This window comes from Ammospiza caudacuta, chromosome 4 (genome assembly GCF_027887145.1).
Source record: "Ammospiza caudacuta isolate bAmmCau1 chromosome 4, bAmmCau1.pri, whole genome shotgun sequence".
In the NCBI taxonomy this organism is placed as follows: Eukaryota; Metazoa; Chordata; class Aves; order Passeriformes; family Passerellidae; genus Ammospiza; species Ammospiza caudacuta.
The window spans coordinates 7,192,191-7,211,321 of NC_080596.1; the positions used below are offsets into that span (position 1 = coordinate 7,192,191).

General features: G+C 37.5%; 1 protein-coding gene across 1 annotated transcript in view; it reads left to right on the forward strand.

Moving 5' to 3' along the window:
• DCHS2 (dachsous cadherin-related 2) overlaps positions 1–18,291 on the forward strand; it is a 104,399-nt gene extending 86,108 nt beyond the window's left edge. Inside the window, exons 14-20 of the mRNA XM_058803703.1 lie at positions 1,397–1,504; positions 4,298–4,509; positions 5,992–6,143; positions 8,974–9,104; positions 10,564–10,850; positions 13,530–13,668; positions 15,072–18,291. Coding sequence (XP_058659686.1) covers positions 1,397–1,504; positions 4,298–4,509; positions 5,992–6,143; positions 8,974–9,104; positions 10,564–10,850; positions 13,530–13,668; positions 15,072–17,698 — 3,656 coding nt within the window. The 3' untranslated portion in view covers positions 17,699–18,291. The remainder of the gene's footprint in view (positions 1–1,396; positions 1,505–4,297; positions 4,510–5,991; positions 6,144–8,973; positions 9,105–10,563; positions 10,851–13,529; positions 13,669–15,071) is intronic.
• Positions 18,292–19,131: the final 840 nt, after the last annotated feature.

Genomic DNA, 19,131 nt, shown 5'->3' on the forward strand with positions numbered 1-19,131 from the left:
CCTTTGTTTCTGATAGTATTTATTCTTAAACACACAAACAAACAAAAAGATGCGGAGAGTGTTAAAAGATAAAGAGGGATATTCTTCAGACCTTGGGGTTTTTTATCTCTAACTCTGCTGTGAGGATGGTGTGAATGATTGTCCTTGCAGCTTTCTGTAGTAAACCCAAGTTGCTTGGCAATGAAAATTCAACCTACAGGCCCTTTTTTTAGTTCCTAAAAAGCTCTAGGCCAGCATTCATATATCTCTCTTTACATATTGAACAGATAGATGTTGATTCCAGAGCTTTTCTAGTAAATATCTTACAAGTATATTGACAAGTACAGAAAATCACATGTCAAAATTGGCATGCTTTTTCTTTCGGCAGACAGATTTTGAAAGCAAATAGTAAACCCTTAATAGAAAAATTTTGGTTTCTAAAATATAATATGTAACTGCTGAAGTAAAAAAGGTATCAGATTATTGTAATAGCAAGGTTTCCTCTCATTTTTTATACTAAAGTCTTTTCCTGTGGCATCCCGAACACTGACTATGACCTTTGTGATACAATAAAATAACTAGTTACCTCTAATGCATTTTGAAAGAGCTCATGATGCCTCGTTCCATTACAGCTGCATGGAAACAATTACAATTTAATTAAATAATTAAAAACATTAAAATCAATGGCCATATATGCTAGACAATTTTTTAAATCACTTGAAAATAATAATTATTTGGAAGTTGTGATAATGCCTTTTGAATTTACTATATTTTTGTTAAATGTGTTGGTTCTGAGCAGGATAATTTGAGTTCCACGTTTCCCCTTTTATTTTACTCCAAACAGGATTTCTAAATCATGTCTCCTGCATTCTATGTTAAATTATTGGTCTTTTAATGGAATTTGGATTATCTGTGAATTGACACATAGCTACGCACATAGTTTCATCTTTTCTTTCTCTTGATCAAAAGGTGGCTAATTAAAATTCTGAAGGATATTTAATTTAAGGTACTGTTCAAAAAGCCAAATTGAATCCTGATAAATGGAGAAAAAAAATAAACTTTGTCATTTGTGGGTGACATGATGCACCACAAACCAAAAAAGAATTAGATATGACTTCAGGTAAGAGAGAAAATGATTCCTGTGAGTTTGCAATTAGGAAAAGTTAAATCTCATCATTTTATTTAGGCAGGTAAAGTTGTTATCAGATGTGTAATTTACTGAGGAAGAAGGTATAGACAGTGCTTTGTCTATGAATTTGTTATATAGGAAAAATAATGGAGACTTATTGTCTACTAAACTAATGAATGAGCACCTAACCTAGTACGAAGTTGTGTTTCTGCTATTTATATCAACACTATAATATTAGAACAAAACCTTCTAGGTTAGCACTATGAAAATGTCTTATTGCTTCCATAGGTACATCACTTCTAACAGTAGAAGCCTATGAACACAAATTTACAGGAGAAGACATAAAATATATCATCTTCAATGACCAGGAAATATTTTCCATACACCCTGTTACAGGTACATTTTATAATTTGTTTTGAGTGTCTGTGTGTATTTTGGAGCATTAGCAAGTTCCTACCACAAGATCAAGGGCTAGATATCATAAAAGTACTCCCTAGTAATAATTCTGTAGCAATGAGCAGGTCATTAATAAATCCAGGCACTATTGTAGACTTGAGGTAAAAAGGAATTGAGCACCAGTATACCTGTTTAAAACACTCAGTTCTGATTTACTCTTGATCACCAAGTGTTGGGAGTTGATAAACTACTGCTTTGTCATTCAAGCTGAGATTCTAACTTGTTTCTCATCATACAGTTTCCCAAAAACTCAATAAACAAAATCCTTCAAAACACTTCTAAAGTAGAAGCATTAGACTCTTGTTGATTTTAATGCTCTTTGTTTCAGGCAAACATCAACATGTTTTAAAGTCAAGCCTGTTTATTTTTTTTTGTGATTGTACTTGTGTTCTGCAGCAGTTCTGCTTTCACCTGCTCTTTTGTCAGGAATTCCAGGTGCAGGAGGGTGACGTGTTCCCCGTGTGCATTTATATTTTCTCCTCTAAGACTCCTAAGAGAGCACAGCTACCCTGGTTACCTCTCAGCTCCTAAACATCTGCAATATGTTTGCCTTCTGAATAGCTGCAGTCTCTCTTTTTTGGATGGCATATAGACAGTGTAAGCACTTTTCCTCAGAAACAGTGTAAATACTTGTACCCTTAATAAATAGCTTTATCCCTGAGATTCTGAAGACTTTACCTCTGATTATCATGATTTCTCCAGGCAACAAATGGCGTACCACTAGAATAATTTTTTTAGATGAGGGGTGCTTGAAGTGCATACTTTTGATTTTCAAGTCTTTCTTATTTCACTGAAATAAAACTAGAGAGATTGGCCTTAAAGAACATCTTAGACCCAGACAGGCTTTTTACTGAGGAAGTGGATCTTTTCCAATATCACCTCAAAAAAAAAGAAAATTCAAATGGTATTTTCTCTTTTTTTATCAAGCTGGGCTGAAAAATGGTTATGTGATGCTTTGAAGGGTCTCATAAGCACTGTCTTCACCAACAGGAGTGGAATTTCTATAGCAGTGAATGTCACAAGCCTTCTTTTGAGACCTTTGATCCATTGTGGTTTCTTCTGTTTCTTTTCCTCTGAAGCCTTTCTTGTGTTTCTTAGAAAAAATTAGTTGAAGTTCAACCTTTAAGGACTTTTGAAGAGCAGTGCTTGCATAACATAATTTTGACGCCAGTAATTCTCTACCTCTTGCTTCTACAGCAGAAGTATTAGGAGCCGTACCAAAATTTTTCCCTGTCTGTAATTCATATTCTGAACAGCCAAAGATCTGCTCTACTTGCCTTTTCTAGCACTGATGTTAATTAACCACACTTTGGAGAAGACTCTATACCATTTTCAAATTTTTTATTATGATGTAGAGTTGTAGAAAGAGTAGGAGATGACTCAAAGACATGAACTAGTCTGTCCCTCCGATGCAGGAGGGGAATCGATTGTGCCAAAATATGACAGGAATTTGTACTGTCCTTAAAAACCATCAGGGACAGTGATTCTGCAAACCCTCTCAAAAGTCTGCAAAAGTCTTGACAATTGGAAAGTTTTTATTCATACTTGTCTGAATGTTTGCTGAAATGTTTTAAACTTGTTACTTCTTAATCTAGTAAGAGTAGACCTAAGACAAAGGCAACCCCCCTTTTATTTGCATATTTTAAGATTGTTACGCTGTTTTTTCTTCAAGTGCACTTCTGAAGAATGTTCTGGTTCTTTCACATGTTCCTCCTAGGTGGTGTACCTCAAACTTGATAAACTGATTATTTGTTTCAGTCTTCACTAGAGCCTTTCAGTTTGTTCTCTGTCATCTGGAAATGTATTTCTTCTACCACTGTCTGTTTTCTTATCTCTGTAAACAGAATGTGATATTTTGAAGTGTTGTGCTGAAAATAAAACACCTTTGAAATCTTTATGTTCAAGACACAGGTCTATAAACAATAGTTAAAGTTTACTTATCCTAGAAAATAAAAAATAAAATGCACTAGTTTTGGGAGCCACAGTTGATACATTCTTAAGATAGCCGAAGTTTGGGATAACAAGATTCATGACATCATTACTGAAAAGTCATGCAAAACTGAATTTGAATTCTAATTAAAATTAATATACAAATGAAGTATGTTTTATGCTTAGATGTAATGGAGAATTATGAGTATGTTTCTAGAACATTGAAACTGTCTATGGATTTCCAAAAACATTTCATGTTTAACGTGGAGGTGGCCAGTTGTGCTTGTCATCTCAATAAATCTCATTCTTTGTTTATTTTTGATGGAGTAACAGCTCAGGGGAAGGAGGCTCACTGCTTCAGAAGGAGTGAGTGTTTTGCCTGTGTGTCAGTCAGATACAGAAATTGCTACAGCTGTTGCCTGATGTGGATTTTGGTGGAGGACAAGATGTAGCCACTGTCAGATGAAGGACAAGAGTCTCTCCTGATGTGACTGTCTCACTGTCGTGTGCTGAGGAGGAAACATCATGCAGACACTTTGTCTCTATTCTTCTGCTAGCAAATTGGCTTAGTTTTTGGAAAATGCCATTGTAGCAGTGGTTGGTAAAAATTTAGCTATCCAAGATTTATTCAGTTCCTAGGATGTTGGGGTGATAGTAGGTAGAAAAAGGACACAATGGCAAGCTTGCTGGAATTCTGTCCTGTGACCATGACCATGTATGTTTGGACATAACTGCATTTGTACATGTTTTTTCCTGAATGAGTATGTCACATTTTGAGATTTTTTTCTTCTTATAATAAACCAGGCACAATCACAGTAAAAGACCCAAAGTACCTTGATTATGAAGATAAATGTAAAATACATCTTACAGTTGTGGCTGAAAATAGCTTCCGTTCAGTGTTCTGTGGAGTGACAGTTTTGATTCAAGATGTGAATGACAATACACCTAAATTTGAGCAAAGCTATTACAAAGCATCAGTATGGGAAGGCCAGAGTCCTAAAACAGACATCATACAGGTAAGTGAAAGTATATCTTCCCAAGCACAGTGCTGTAGTTCAAAAGAAGTTTGGCTGATCTGTTAATCACTACAATCCTGTTAGCTCTGTCTTGGACCATTCTGTCTTAAAAACTGGGAGTAAGGATCTTGGTGTTGCTACTAGTCTGCTTGGATATTTAAAATATTACATGATTCTTTCTTCTAGACTATATTTCAGATCAGATAATTCAATCAGGTCTGTTGAGCTGAAAGAGAATTCTGTATCTTCTGGGCAACTGTGCACCTGGAATTTAAATTCTCTTTTTAAAAAAATTCTGTTTCTATCTTCAAGCAATTGAAAAATACCATTCAAATCTGTGGTTCTGGTTACAATATAGGCTGGGTCTTGTATTAATGCCTCTACTGAAAGGACTATAGCAATAAAAAGAATACTTTCTACTGATCAGACTAGTAGAGTCAAACCCAAGTGTTCAATTTGAAATCTGCTGCCTAAAGAGCAGCTTGTCTTAATTTAAATGTGCAAACACTTCTTCCTCTGAATGGGTCCATTCTCCCAAAATGTTTCCAGCTGGCTGTGTTAAGGCAAAAGAAGACATCAGTTGGACTAGAAGAACATATAATTTCCTCAGTACGTGTTCTTGCATTGCAAGTCAGGTCACGGTGAGGGTCATGTTAGGTACTAAAGATATTCCCTCTCTAGAGAATAAATAAATGAAAAGCTACAAATGCCTCCAGGGCAAAGTGATTAGAAACTGATGGACATTCTATTTAGAGAAACATATGTCCAGGAATGGAGAAAAATTGAAAGGCAGTCAAGCCAGATGTGTAATCAAAATTTTATGACAGAATACATTCTATTATGTTTCTTTTATTCAATCTGACTTGTTGCCTCTGCTATGTTTTGGATCCCAGACTCATTATAATGCTTGTTCAGCAACAAAAAAATACAAAGATGACTCTTCAAAGAATAAGAGGACTCTGAGTAACCTGTTCACTGCTGCTGAATGTTCCTTATTCTGTTGGCAAATCTTTACAGATTGCCTCTGCCCTTTTTACATTTTCTGGTTGGTATTTTTAAGAGGTAATTATTGAACTATTCTATGAAATCTCTGAAAATATAGTAGTTTAATTATTTTATCCTTTGTCTGTTTGCATAGCAGCAATACTTTAAAGGTCAGTTCTGTACCACTGAGAAAAGTGCATTTTTATGTGCTCAGCAGGGAGAGCATTCTAACAGCAACCTAATAGTAAAATGATTGCATTCAGCCCTAATGCTTTATGTAGCTGAATTTCAAATTATTCATTCATGTGCAGCCCATTGCAGTTCACAAGCAGATTTTGTGACCTTACACAACACTCAAACTGGGGACAAAGATAATTTATTTAAATACTTGCAGTTGAAAGGAAAGTAATCAGAAATATCTGACTGTAGTATAAGGGTTTTCCTTCTGAAATCATGTTCTACTGTTTTTAATTAAGCCTCAGGTTTGCTCACAAACAGGTATTTGCAACTGACCTTGACAGTGGGCTGAATGGAGAAACTGAATACTCAATTGTATCTGGTAATGAAAATGCGACATTTCTAATTGATTCAGCACGAGGAATTCTAGCAACTAATACAGGCCTAGATTATGAAAACACTTCATCTTACAGGTTTGTATTTAAGGTTCCCATAAAAATGTATTTTTTTTTGTCTAGTCTAACTTGAGAATATTAATGTTACATATTTCAAAGTTTCCTGTTGATATCCATTACCCACAGAACCTGGGTGAAAGCCAGACAGCACTGAGAACAGCTCTAAAGCTGCCTATTTGTACTATAGATTCTTGTGTAGTTACCAAATTTAGAGAAAGAAATATAGTCTAGTTTAATCAATGACAACACGTATGATTAAGTGTGATTATTCACTATAGGAACAATGACAGTTCCTGGATTTTAGTTTATTAATAACTGTACAACCATTCCCTCTCTGGAAATGTACTTTATAAAGACACAGTGAAAACACTCAAATCAAATCCAAGAAATAGGGATATTTTCTCATTTTTATTTGATAGAGAGTTAAAAGTTTCTATTCAATAATGTGATAAAGACTCTTTTTAAACTATTTCTATCTATAACCTGTCCTGCACTAAGTATTAACTTTTTCCAGTTTTTCTGAAACTCTGAATAAATATGGCCAAGTGGACATGACAAATTTCCTTTATGGGTCACGCCATGGTTGGAATCAGAAAGCAAATAAATAATGCCTTGAAGAGAAAATATTACTATGAAGATTCATTAACAGACTGATTTTAAGTACTGCAGTCTCCACAAAAAGTAGTATTTCTGTGTATATGTCAGTAAAAATTATTTTTTTTTTCCCATCTGGTATCAATTAAAATATTTGCACGTTTTCCTGTCCTGTGGGACCTCAAAGTTTTAAACTCATAATTCATAAGTAAGAATTCTTATGAATGAGAATAACTTGTAGAAAACCACATTCAAGAATATTGATAGAGTATGTGGGGGTTTTTTTAGTATCAGGCTGATTTGATAAGAATGTCCCCAAAATACTTTGTTTTAACTTAATACAAAGGACACTTATTTTGGAGGATTTTTTTCAGTTTTTCACTGAATCAAATACATCAAACCTGATTTTCATAAACTTAATGCATTTTATTTGTAACTAATACTTTAAAAGAACACCTGGATTAAGTCCTTCAAATGAAGGATGTTTACTGTTGGTGAAATGTTCAACATGGGAGCATAATAATTCTCATATCTCACTTTAAGTGGGAGCCTGATTTATTTCCCTATCTATGTTAAAATTCTAGACTGTCAGTTTGACAGTTTGTTCAGGGAATCTGTGGCTTCATATTCCTTCTCTCTAAAACAAGTTATTAATCTGGACATTGTTAGGTGAAAAGTGAATAGCAAAAGAAACTTTCAAAAGTATTTCCTGTTTGATGTCAAAATGTTACTGTTTTTTTCCAATTTGCAAGGAGTTGTTTATATATCTGAATTGAACATTTTCATCCCCAGAAGTTCTAAGTCCCTTACAACATGGTTTATAATGAAAGTGTTGACAGAACCTTAATTTTAATGCCACGGCTAAAATGTTTTTATGAGAGGCTTTTTTTCCTGAAACCTTAGAAAGTGATTATTTTTAGTAAAATATTTCCATATGTATACCTACCAATTTTCATTCTAGAAAAAATACACTTTCTATATGGAATTATGCATGGTCACTGATTGAATACTAGCCTGCAATTTAAGTTATCTTCTGTTGGATCAGAAACCACAAGGATACCCAGAGTAGTGGTGGTGTGGTCAAGGAATGGAAATCCTGTAAGCCACAGTTTGAGTTACAGCCTTGGCATTCTGTATTGTCAAGTGAACATTTAGGAAGTAAAATATCTCTTTGACACTTTTTAATTGTTACTTAGAAGAAAGATGGAGAAATAAGATGTTCAGAAGAGCTTTGGGGAGGCAAAAAAAAAAAAAAAGTGGTGCAACATGAAAACAGTTGTTAGTACATAAAACATTTAATTAAGATGCTCAACTTTGACCTGTATATCCTTTAGCCTAACTCATTGTTTCCTTTTTTTCTTTTTTCTTTTTAAGATCACCTCTTGAGTTAGATTTAATTTTGAATTCATTTCTGGAATCTCCCCCACTAGGAAGTGGTAAAGTCTTCCAAATAATCTCAGTTTACATTTGCTTTTTATTGTTCAGAAGCTGCTTTCCATAAAGAGTAAACATTTTATCCATGTTTATCATGTTGCTGTTCACCGTTTATTTGCTTCATTTTTTGTGGAAAGGTTGTTTACAGAATACACAACCCATCCTTATTTAGATGTGAAATGGAAGTTTAAAGTCAAAACTCTTCTAATCTGACAGCATGATTCTGATCCCATTAAAATCAGTGGGAACTTTGCCATTGTCAAATGGTGCACGTATTCAGGGTTTTCACTTTATCACTCGCATTTATAATGTAATTGAAGGGCTACTCTGTGTCTGCAGGCATTCTGGCTGAATACCATTTTGGATGTTTTTGTATTTTCCAATTTCCACATCCCTTTTGCCCCTTTATAAACAACAAAGAGAGTCAAGTTGTTGCAAATGATAAGTTAGTACTAAGGTTTTAATTCCTGCTCTGAATTACCAATGGAAGAACTGTGTCTTATTTGAAAGAGTTGCTCAGCCACTTACATTTGGTATGAAACTGGATTAAATTAGTACAGACAAACACTTCCTTTTCTTTGTATGATTTTATTATTCTTTTTCCATGTAGAATCTCCTGGACATTTTTCCTGCAAAACCAAAACGTAAAATGGTGCACAGTCAACCTTACAGAAAGAAATAAAGATGGAATTTAAGAGTTGCAGTGAGGAACAGAAGTGACTATTCTTATTGGGTTTAAAACTTCCCGTGCTTATAATAGTGGTGCATAATTCAGTGATTTCTGATCAAAAGTGACAATTAGTGCCTCCTTTAATTGTAGGTTGGTTGTACAAGCTGCTGATAAAGGAAACCCCAGACTCTCTTCTACAACTATTGTGAGGATACAAGTGTTAGATGTTAATGACAACGCTCCAGTTGTACAACCACTAGGTGAAGTCGAGGTCCCAGAAAGTAAGTGTGAATGTACAGCTGTTTCCTTCCTAACTCCTATGGCTAGGAATTCTCAGATAGTGATTTAGTGCTTTTGGTGATTTGTGTAACCAAACAACTGCAGTAAAAATTATATTAAAGCTGAAATATCAAAGCAAATTTTGATCTGCTTTTATTCTCAGAGTCATTATTTTTAATCTTTATATATTGTGGATAGTTTGGAATAAAACCATAGGCTATTTAAAAGGAGTGAAAAATCTGCAGAAATACAACTTGAATCTGTTAATTTTCATTATTGTATTCTTCGTATGTCTTTGATTTCTGCTCTTCTCCACTAAAAATGTTTGGTGTTAAAACCAGCATTGCTAGAAATGAGACGTTTTGAACTTCACTGTTACGAAAAAATACTTCCTATAAATTTGAATGTAGTGTTACATAAGCTCTATAGCTAAGTCCAATTGATGATCATTAAGAGAAGGACTCAGAACCTCCTGAGTTCTCAACCCAGCATGCATCTTGTGTGTTGTGTGACATTAGCTCAAATCTGCACAGCTTGAGTCCTGGGCCTGTAATTTTCAAATACAGGCATCTTACAAGTGAATGCATTAAGATACACAGCAGAAAAATTATAAACAACAGTACTCCTCTTAACAAATGATATCAAGTTTGTCTTTTCTGATATATTAGTCTTTCCTAAGTTTACCTGCCAGTGGTAATGACAAGTACAGAATTCATAGATGCACAGCAGCTCTAAACTACAGGTTACTTAATTAATATTTTGTATTCCACATAAGAACTTGCTTTAGGACATGGCACAGTATTTTTGAGGCTTCATGCCCAAGGCATGTAAATGAGAAATGGTTTTGCTTCTGTTAGTTCCAGGCTTTATGAAATGATCACTAATATGTTCAGTTTGCAATCTCTGGTACTGTCAAATTGGCCCATGACAAAAGCTGTCTGTATCCAGTTTCTCAATCTTGTAGGATTATACCTTGATCTCTTCATATTTTTGTGCCATGTAGGTCTGTCTGAAGGCCTTGTTTCTCTCTAGTGGCCTTCTCTTCATTTGGAAAAGCTCCAGAATTGCATTTGCTGGTTCTACACAGATCAGTGTGTCTAATGCCTCAGTTAAATATTCTTGTGGCATTGTTCAGTAAATACATGTCACGTAAATGCTTGTGGAAAACCATCTAAGTTCCTGCTCCTGGTGAAGAAACTGTTATGACTACACTGGATCTGGGAAAGTCTAAAGTAAATCCAAATTAAAATTGGGATACAGTGCATATCTTTGAAGAAATATACTACTGTTTCCATGGCTTTTCTGGATACTGTGATTATTGTAATACACAAAGTCGGAATATACCATAAGCTATACAGAAAAATTAAATCTATCCAAGATCCAATATTGAAATAGGCAAAATCTTCAGAAATGGTAACATTATCTTTTAACTCTGACTTATTCTCAAAATGATTGTTTCAGATGCCCTGCCTGGTTTTATAGTGACTCAAGTGTCAGCAAGTGATGCAGACTCCAGGCCAGCACTTCAGTTTGGTTTTATTTATGATAAGAGTCCTGAAATGAAATTTGCCATCGATCAGCATACTGGTGTCATCATAGTGGTGGAACCATTAGATTTTGAAGAAACTGCTGTGTATACGCTGCATATCATAGTTTCAGATTCTGTGCATCAAACAGAAGCAGAACTCACCATCCTTGTTTTGGACATCAATGATAACCCTCCAGTGTTTATTCAAGATTTTTATCAGGTGGGAACATGGCAAATGAACAATCTGCATGTGGTATCTTTCCATATAGGATGATAAATAGTAGGAGTGCTTGTTCATATTTGTCTTTGAATGCATGTGAGCACTGAGAATAAAGGTCTCTGCAAACTATTACTGAGCAGAAACAGAGCAGAGCTCTTTTAGGGACCTCCAGCCCCTTCCTAAGAATTCTGCTAAAAGCACTGAGGAAACTGCTTAGTTTCAATGTTTGTGGTCTCTGTCTTCAGAAGGCAATTGGTGTGAATGCTAGCTCATAAACCATGCATTAATCAGTAGGAGTTACTGGATACAACCCAATCCAGTTTGGGGAGCAGAGTCCAGTGTTCAGAACTTCTTTCTTCTGAGAGAATGCTAATCAATTTGGTACCTTTATACTGGCCCACTTACTAGGGCATGAATTTCTTCATTTTCAGTTACACAGCTCCACAGGTGTAGTAATTGCCTTTGTGGTAGATGATGCATGTCAAGTTTGCAATGTGTAATGCTGTCTTATGGCTATGGCACTCACCTAGGGAGTGAAGGATATGAGTTTTGACCTCCCCAACATCCCTTGAGACTGAGGAGGGTACAGAGCTCTGCTTTTGGACTCCTGGACAAGCATTTGAACTGGTACTGTTGTAGAAGTGAGACTGTGCAACAGTGAAAGCAAATCTTTTTGTGACTATGGATGGCTGTGGGCCATAAAGAAAAGTGCAGATTAAAGAAAGTGGAGCATATATAAAATAGAATCATTGAGTCGTAGAATAGTTTGGGATGCATGGCATCTACAAACATTATCTAGTCCAAGTGCCTGACTGCTTCGGGGCTGACCAAAAGCTGAAGCATGCTGTTAAGGGCATTGGCCAAATGCCTCTTAAACAAGGACCGGCTTGAGGCATTGACCACCTCTTGAGGAAACCTGTTCCTGTGCTTGACCACCCTCTATGTAAAGAAATATTTCAGCCTCAGGAAGAGGAGGCTCAGTTTTACCAATCTGTTTAAATACTAGTGTGGGCAAGTAAAGATGGGCAAACTAAAGTCTTCTCTGTTGAAGGACAGGAGGCAGTAGGCTCAAATGGATGCACAAGAAGTTCTGTTTAAACATCAGGAAACTTTTTTTTTTTCCTTCAAACTCGACAGTGATTAAGCATTGGCACAGGTTGTCCAGAGAGGTTGGGGCATCTCTATCTCTGGAGAGATTCAAAACTCAGCAGTATGTAGTCGTGGGCACCCTGTTTCAGGTGACCCTACTCTGACCAAGGATTACACCTTGCAGGTACCCAACAACCCCAGCCATTCTGGAACTGAGCTGTTTGACTTGGTGCTTTTTGTGTGTGGTAGATGTCCTCAGAGCCAAAAATATGAGGCACCACAGAAGACTTGGTTTTAATAATGCTCCATTTGTAAGTCTCAGACAGTTTGAGTAAAGAAACAAGTCTAAACATTTGGCCTAGTAAAGAATTTTTCTACCTCTGAGCATTTGCAGGCACAGTAGTTTAGTCACTTCGATACCTCTGTGACAAATTGTAGACACCTGTGAAACTTTTGGGTGCCTGAGTGGACAGAATTTGTGTAAATTTTCCACTAAAAATCATAAATCCACATTCTGGAAAAAATGCATTATTAGTTACTCAATGATATTTAGACTTTTATTTTCCTCAATCCTCATATGTGTCTAATTTTGGAGAGTAGTTTAGGCAAGTACTTGCTTGTACAAGTGCCAGAATTTTTTTTTTTTTGTAGATTGGAGCAGACCTTGTAGGAAGCATTATTAATTGATTCAAAACTGTGTAGCTTTATTTACTATTTTAATGTAAACTGCTGAGCTTCTCTTTCCACAGTCCTGATATTTTGATGTGTTGCTTGGCAAGTAAGATACACTGCTTCTTTTTTGGTTGATGATGTGTGTAATTCCATATTCATCATCCTGTATTTTTACCCTTTTATTGTTCCTTCAAATGTTTTCATATTTATGCTCCTCATATATAGCTTAATATATGTATGTGATTATTATATACATATAATCTCTCTGTTTAAATTAAACTAACTCTTCGAGTTATGACAGAGGTAGCTGCTATAGCATACTGTTAATTTGAAATTTGATTTATAAGGTGGAAGGAAACTTTGGTCACAAAAGTGCTGTATGAAACTTGAAACAATGAAAATTCTTAAAAAGGGAATGGATTTTCTTGGTTTCCTAGAAGAAAACAAAGGAAGTATTTTGAAAAGTCAAATTCTAGAAATAATCCAGTGGTAATTAAGTGGTCTAGTGCTGGACTTTTCAGGGTGCACATATTGACTTTTTTAGCATTCAGTCATATACTGCAGACTGTATTCCATGTATGGAAATGAAGGGGGTTTTGAAAGCAAAGGGAAAAGCTTTTAGTTGCAGTCCATAAGTGTACTCTTGAAAAAAGTGATTCATTTATTTTCTGAACTTGCTGTCATAATGAACTAGATGGATTTTACTACTGTTAAAAGCTTACTATGAATTTTGGCCATAATGAAGGCATAGTTTTCAATATCTCAACTCTTTCTGGTTTTGTCCCAGAAGAAAATGGGTAGGTAAAACTTCTTCCAAAGCTGGGAACTGTGTAGGTTTTACTGATAAGCTCAAATAAAGGCAAATTCTTTTAATATTTAAAATCTTCTATTAAGCTCTATTTTTGCTTTTTGTATCAGGTGAACTTGCCAGAGCTCATTTCTATGAATGCTACTGTTCTGACACTCTCTGCCATAGACAGGGATTCTGAACATAATGGAATGATTTCCTACAAAATCCTCTCTTCCTGTGAGGGATTTTCCATTGATCACAAGAATGGTGAGTCTGCATGGTATATTATTTCAGCTTTTTAAGTATAAATCAAAGAGTCCTATTCCTTTCTCACCTGTTGCCAGTGGTTACTTGAGTTCTGGGAATTTGTGGTGGCCGAAGTCCATTGTGTTTTTGCTAAATCTGCCATTATCAGTGGGGGACTATTGCATCAAAGACTGGAGTTCTCAGTTTGTCCCCAAACCATGCATATTTTTTCTGGTCTAAATGCAGTATGTGTATTTGATACTGCATCATTGAGGAGAGATCTTGCCTTCACAGCATTGTGATTTCTTAGAATCATCAAATAGTTTGGACATGATCTCCAATTGTCATCTAGTTCAACCCCCCTACAATGAGCAGAGACATCTTCAAATAGGCCAGGTTGCTCAGTGTCCTGTCCAACCTGACCTTGAATGTTTCTGGGGATGAGGCATCTACCACCTTTCTGGGCAATCTGTTCCAGTGTTTCATCATCCTCATCAAAAAAAAATGTTCCTCAGATCTGATGTGAATTTACACTCTTTTGGTTGAAAACCATTATCTTTAGTCCTATCATGAAAGGCCTTACTAAAATGTCTGTTCCCATCCTTACAAACCCCCTTTAGGGCCAAAATAAGGTCTCTCTGGAGCCTTCTCTGGGCTGAACTATCTCAGCCTTTTCTCAGGAGAGGAGATCCAGTCCTCTGATCATTTTTATGGCTCTCCTCTGGACTTGCTCCAACAGGTCCATGTGTTTTGTTTGCTGAGAACTCCATAGCTGGATGGAGCACTCCAGCTGGACTTTAACAAGAGCAGAGGGATTGAATCATGTCCTCCTCCCTGCTGCCCACACTGCTTTTGGTACAGCCCAGGATACAATTGGCTTTCTGGGCTGTAAGTGCACATTGATGGGTCGTGTCCAGTTTTCCACCTACTGGTACCTTCAAGTCCTTGTTCACATGCCTGCTCTCAATCCCTTCCTCCCCCACCCCCTGTCAATACCAAAAGTCAAAAGTTGCCTTGATTCATGTGCAGGACCTTACACTCATCTTTATTAAACTTCATGAGGTTCATGGACCAACTTCCGCAGCTTGTCCAGGTCCACCTGGATGGCATCCCATCCCTCAAGCATGTCAGCTGCAGCACTCACTTGGTGTAATCTGCAAACTTGCTGAGGATGCACTCTATCCCCACTGTCTGTGTCACTGGTATTAAACAGTACTGGTCTCAGACCCCTGGGGTATGCCACTTGTCACTGATGTTCATCCAGACATTGACCCACTACTCTCCAGATGCAAGAGAGTAATTTTGTTGTGTACAGCCATTACAGCTGGGGTCATTTTCAAATATGACTGTTTAGAATCAGCTTCTGGAATCTCATTTATTTGCCTGTGAAGTGTGGGCTTTTGTTAATTCTGTTTTATTTTCAGGTTCACTGTTTTCCACGGAACTAATTATGCAGCTGAAAAATATTTCCATTATTCATCTCCTGATAGAGGCCACAGATGGTGGCAGTCCCCCTCTGAGTGCACTTACCTCCATAGAAGTGCAGGTAGAAGATGTCAATAACTGTGCCCCTCGCTTCACAAAGGCTCTGTACAATCTCAGTGTGAGTGAGAATGCCTCAGTTGGAGAAAGTGTCCTCCTGTTCTCAGCCATCGACTGCGACTGGACACGTGACAACACGTTTGTTGAATATTCTATTATTGGTGGCAATGCTGAGAATTTATTCTCCGTAGAAACAAGTGTCATGGGGTCAGAAACATCCTACAAACTTGTCGGCAGTCTTGTTTTGAGCAGTGCTCTTGACAGGGAAACAGCTGCTTGTCACCAGTTGGTTCTCCTTGCCTCTGATCGTGGAACACCCTCCTTGAATTCAACTGCTACAGTGCTAATAACTGTGCTGGATATTAATGATAACCCTCCAGTATTTAGCAGCCCAGAGTATCATGTTCATGTCAAAGAAAGCATCCCCATAGGCAGTCATATCATGGAAGTTTCAGCAGAAGACTCTGATGCAGGCACTAATGCAGAAATCACTTATGCTATCATCTCTGGAAATGACAGAGGGCATTTTTACTTGGATGGTAGAACAGGATCTGTAAATTTGACAAAAACGCTGGATTATGAGGATACCGTGAAATTCACTTTGGTTATCCAAGCCACAGATGGAGGAACTGATGTAAAAAATATGGCTTTTGCTGTCATTCTTGTTAGTGTCCTAGATGACAATGATTATGCCCCGCTTTTTTTGTTTCCCAGTCTGAGCTGCACTGTCAGTGAAAATCTGCCTACCTTTTCTTTTGTGTGTGCTGTTTGTGCATTGGATTTTGATAAAGGCTCCTATGGGCACCTTACCTACTCCATTCAGTCTTCATGTTTGACTCATCGTGAAGCTGCTGGAGACCATGACATGTTCTTCATTGATCCTTTAACAGGAGATATTCATACAAAGCAAATGTTTGACTATGAAAGTCAAAATACGTACTGTCTCATAATCCAAGCAAAAGACAAAGGTGATGCACTGGCTACCACTACAGTTCAGGTAGATATTGAGGGGAGAGATGAATTTGATCCAGTGTTTACACAAGAACATTATTTCTTTAATCTTCCTGAGAAGAATGAAGCAGGCCAGTTGATCGGTAGAGTGACAGCGTCAGACAGTGATGGTGGACTGGACGGAGTTGTTCATTACTCCCTTCTAAAACCTTCTCCATTCTTTTCTGTGAATCAAACCAGTGGCCATATTTATTTGACTCAGACTGTTCACAGAAGGAAAAATGGCATCAAAAGGAATGATGATACTCTGAAATTGTTGGTAAGAGCTCATAGCCCTAAAATTGTGTCAAGGTTCACAGCATGCACTGTTTTTGTGAATGTTTCCAATTCTCCTGAGAGTGATCCCACAGTGTCAGCACACAGCCTGACAGTGAGTGTTTCCATCTCACTGATGGTGTTTCTGCTGCTTGCCATCACTCTTATCACGCTTACTCTGAGACTTAAGCAGAAAGATCTGATGAATGCTTGTGTGAAAAGAAACCCAGTATCCTCCTCAGCTGCTGATGTGAATTCAATAAGAGAAGACGAGGACTGCCAGAAAATCCAAAGTACGGAGAGCAGTATGCTTCCCATGGGTGCTATAGCAAAATGGCTGAGCCTAGCAGGACTTGGAGAGGGGAAAGATGATGATGTCTCCTGCAGGCATTCAGACTCCAGTGGCCATGGTTCTGCTGAAGGAGAGACTGCAGAGGACGAGGAAATCAAACGGATCTCTGAGTGTCCTTGCAGAAAAGGCATTGGCTCAGCACTGAGCAAGCACGGCTCGCAGATGCCAGATTCAGGGATCCCAAGGCAGTCTGATCAGTTCTCCTATCATTCTGGAGAAACAGATGTCACAGCAACCATGCAAAGCATGGAGAATGTGCAGACCATTGAAGGAGAAAGCAGAGAAGAAGCCTGTGACACAGCCTATGCACACAAAATCTTGTCTCAAAAACTTACGGAAATTGGAATAAAAGAGGAAGGCACGATGACAGACCTCACAAGAGACTATGTCCTCATGCCAGATAGGAAAGACTCTGGGTATGATTTGCTTGCAACTGTTGGCACCTCAGATGAGGATCTCAGAGGTGGTTATAACTGGGATTATGTGCTCAGCTGTGAACCCAGATTTCAACCTCTTGCTTCAGTGTTTAATGATATTGCAGAACTGAAAGATGAAAATGTTCATATTCACAGCTTCTCTCAGGAGAAGAAATCTCTTGTTTTCCCTCCTCCCTTGATAACATCAGTAGCACAGCCTGGCATAAGGACAGTGCCACCAAGAATGCCAAATATAACATCAGGGCAAGCTTTTAAGAAATGCCCTTATTCTCCCATTATCCATTATCATGGATACCCTCCACCAACCATGACCCCCAGGTTTTCTCCTACTCTCTCTTTACTTACCATGCAGACACCTTCTGCTTCTCCAGTAATGTCTGATGGGAAAATTATAGGAACATGTCTTATTGATCCAAGCTACGAACTTGCAACAGAAGAAGAAATTCAGGTCTAGGTTATTAACTGACAGTATTTAATGGTAAAAAATATGGCTTAAAATGTATTTTGTTACTTTTTAACAGCAAAATATGCCTGTCAGAACTTCACCACCAGTATTCTTTCTGTTTTCATGAGCCTAAAAAGTTAAAATATAAAGTAGTCAGAAATTTGGTAACTATACTTCTTGTTCTTCCCAGAATACACTGAGAGACCATGAGGCTTCTCTTTCAGTTCACAACTTTGGTTTCTATGTAAAACACACAGCCAAGTGCCTGATAACCAATTTGACCCATTTTACCATTTTTCTTATAAAATACATGAATAACAAACAAATGGAAGCAATTATCTATTGTGGAAAGCATTTGTTAGCATACTGGTGGGTTCTGACTGATTCTGTGGTGGTGTTAGAGGAGAGTACTGGAGGGATGTGCAAGTACAGTACAGGTGTGGGGGTGGAAAAAGGATAAAACTTGGGTACCTACTGAGCTCTTTCTCTAGTGTTTACCCGGGTTTCCCACATTTCAGCCTGTGGGTCCCAACGATCTGTTTGGTCTGGTGTGGCAATGGCTCCTCAGTGGGCTTTCTTAGCTATCTTTGTGGAACCCAGGTTCTGTGCACCTTTTGTTTTATCTCCTGGTTTAATGCCAGCAAGTCACAATAATCTGAATAATGGATGACCTTTGGAAAACAGAATAATCAGTGAAAAGATAAAAGCAATCATCTTCTCTATTACTATTTTGTTGCATTACAGGGGGTACCCTGGGGCTCAGGCAGCTGTAAGAACAGTGTTACAGTCCTGAAGGTTGGGTATGCCTCCACCCTGGTCTTGGTTCTGTGCTGGACCAAAGATCTCTGCAAGACCAGATAATCTGGCCTTGTTTGTTGTATGTATCATACATATGGCATTTTGTGTACGTATGTATATCCAGACACATACACGTGCTGTATATGCTTGTATATTGATCAATAAAATACACAGACAATACATCTAGAATAACTCTGGTTTTTCTTCAATGTATGTTCCAATGTCCTTTGCATCACACATAGACGTGTGTAATTGGTACCTATAGGAGTCTGCTGCTACAAGCTGGATGTATACAGAGTTGTATATTGTACAGGTCATAACAGGAGGAGGGAAAGCATGCAATGTGGTTAGGCTGAGTGATTTTGTGGGATCAGTAGCATGTGTGGCTGCTTTTCCTCAAGCATGCATGTCAACAATTGCAGCCTGTGGGCTCATAACCAGTCTTTGAATAAGATCCTATTTTTGAGGCTACACTGTCACTGTACATCTTGCACACGCAACAGGATCCACGATGCTATGTGTCTTTTAAAGCTGGCATTTGTTCTTTGTACTGCCATGGAGTTGGCAATGAGCTTAGGAATTCATTAGGACAGACAAATTTTACTAAGAAAGAAGATGGGATGGTAAGTTTTGTACTCAGACAA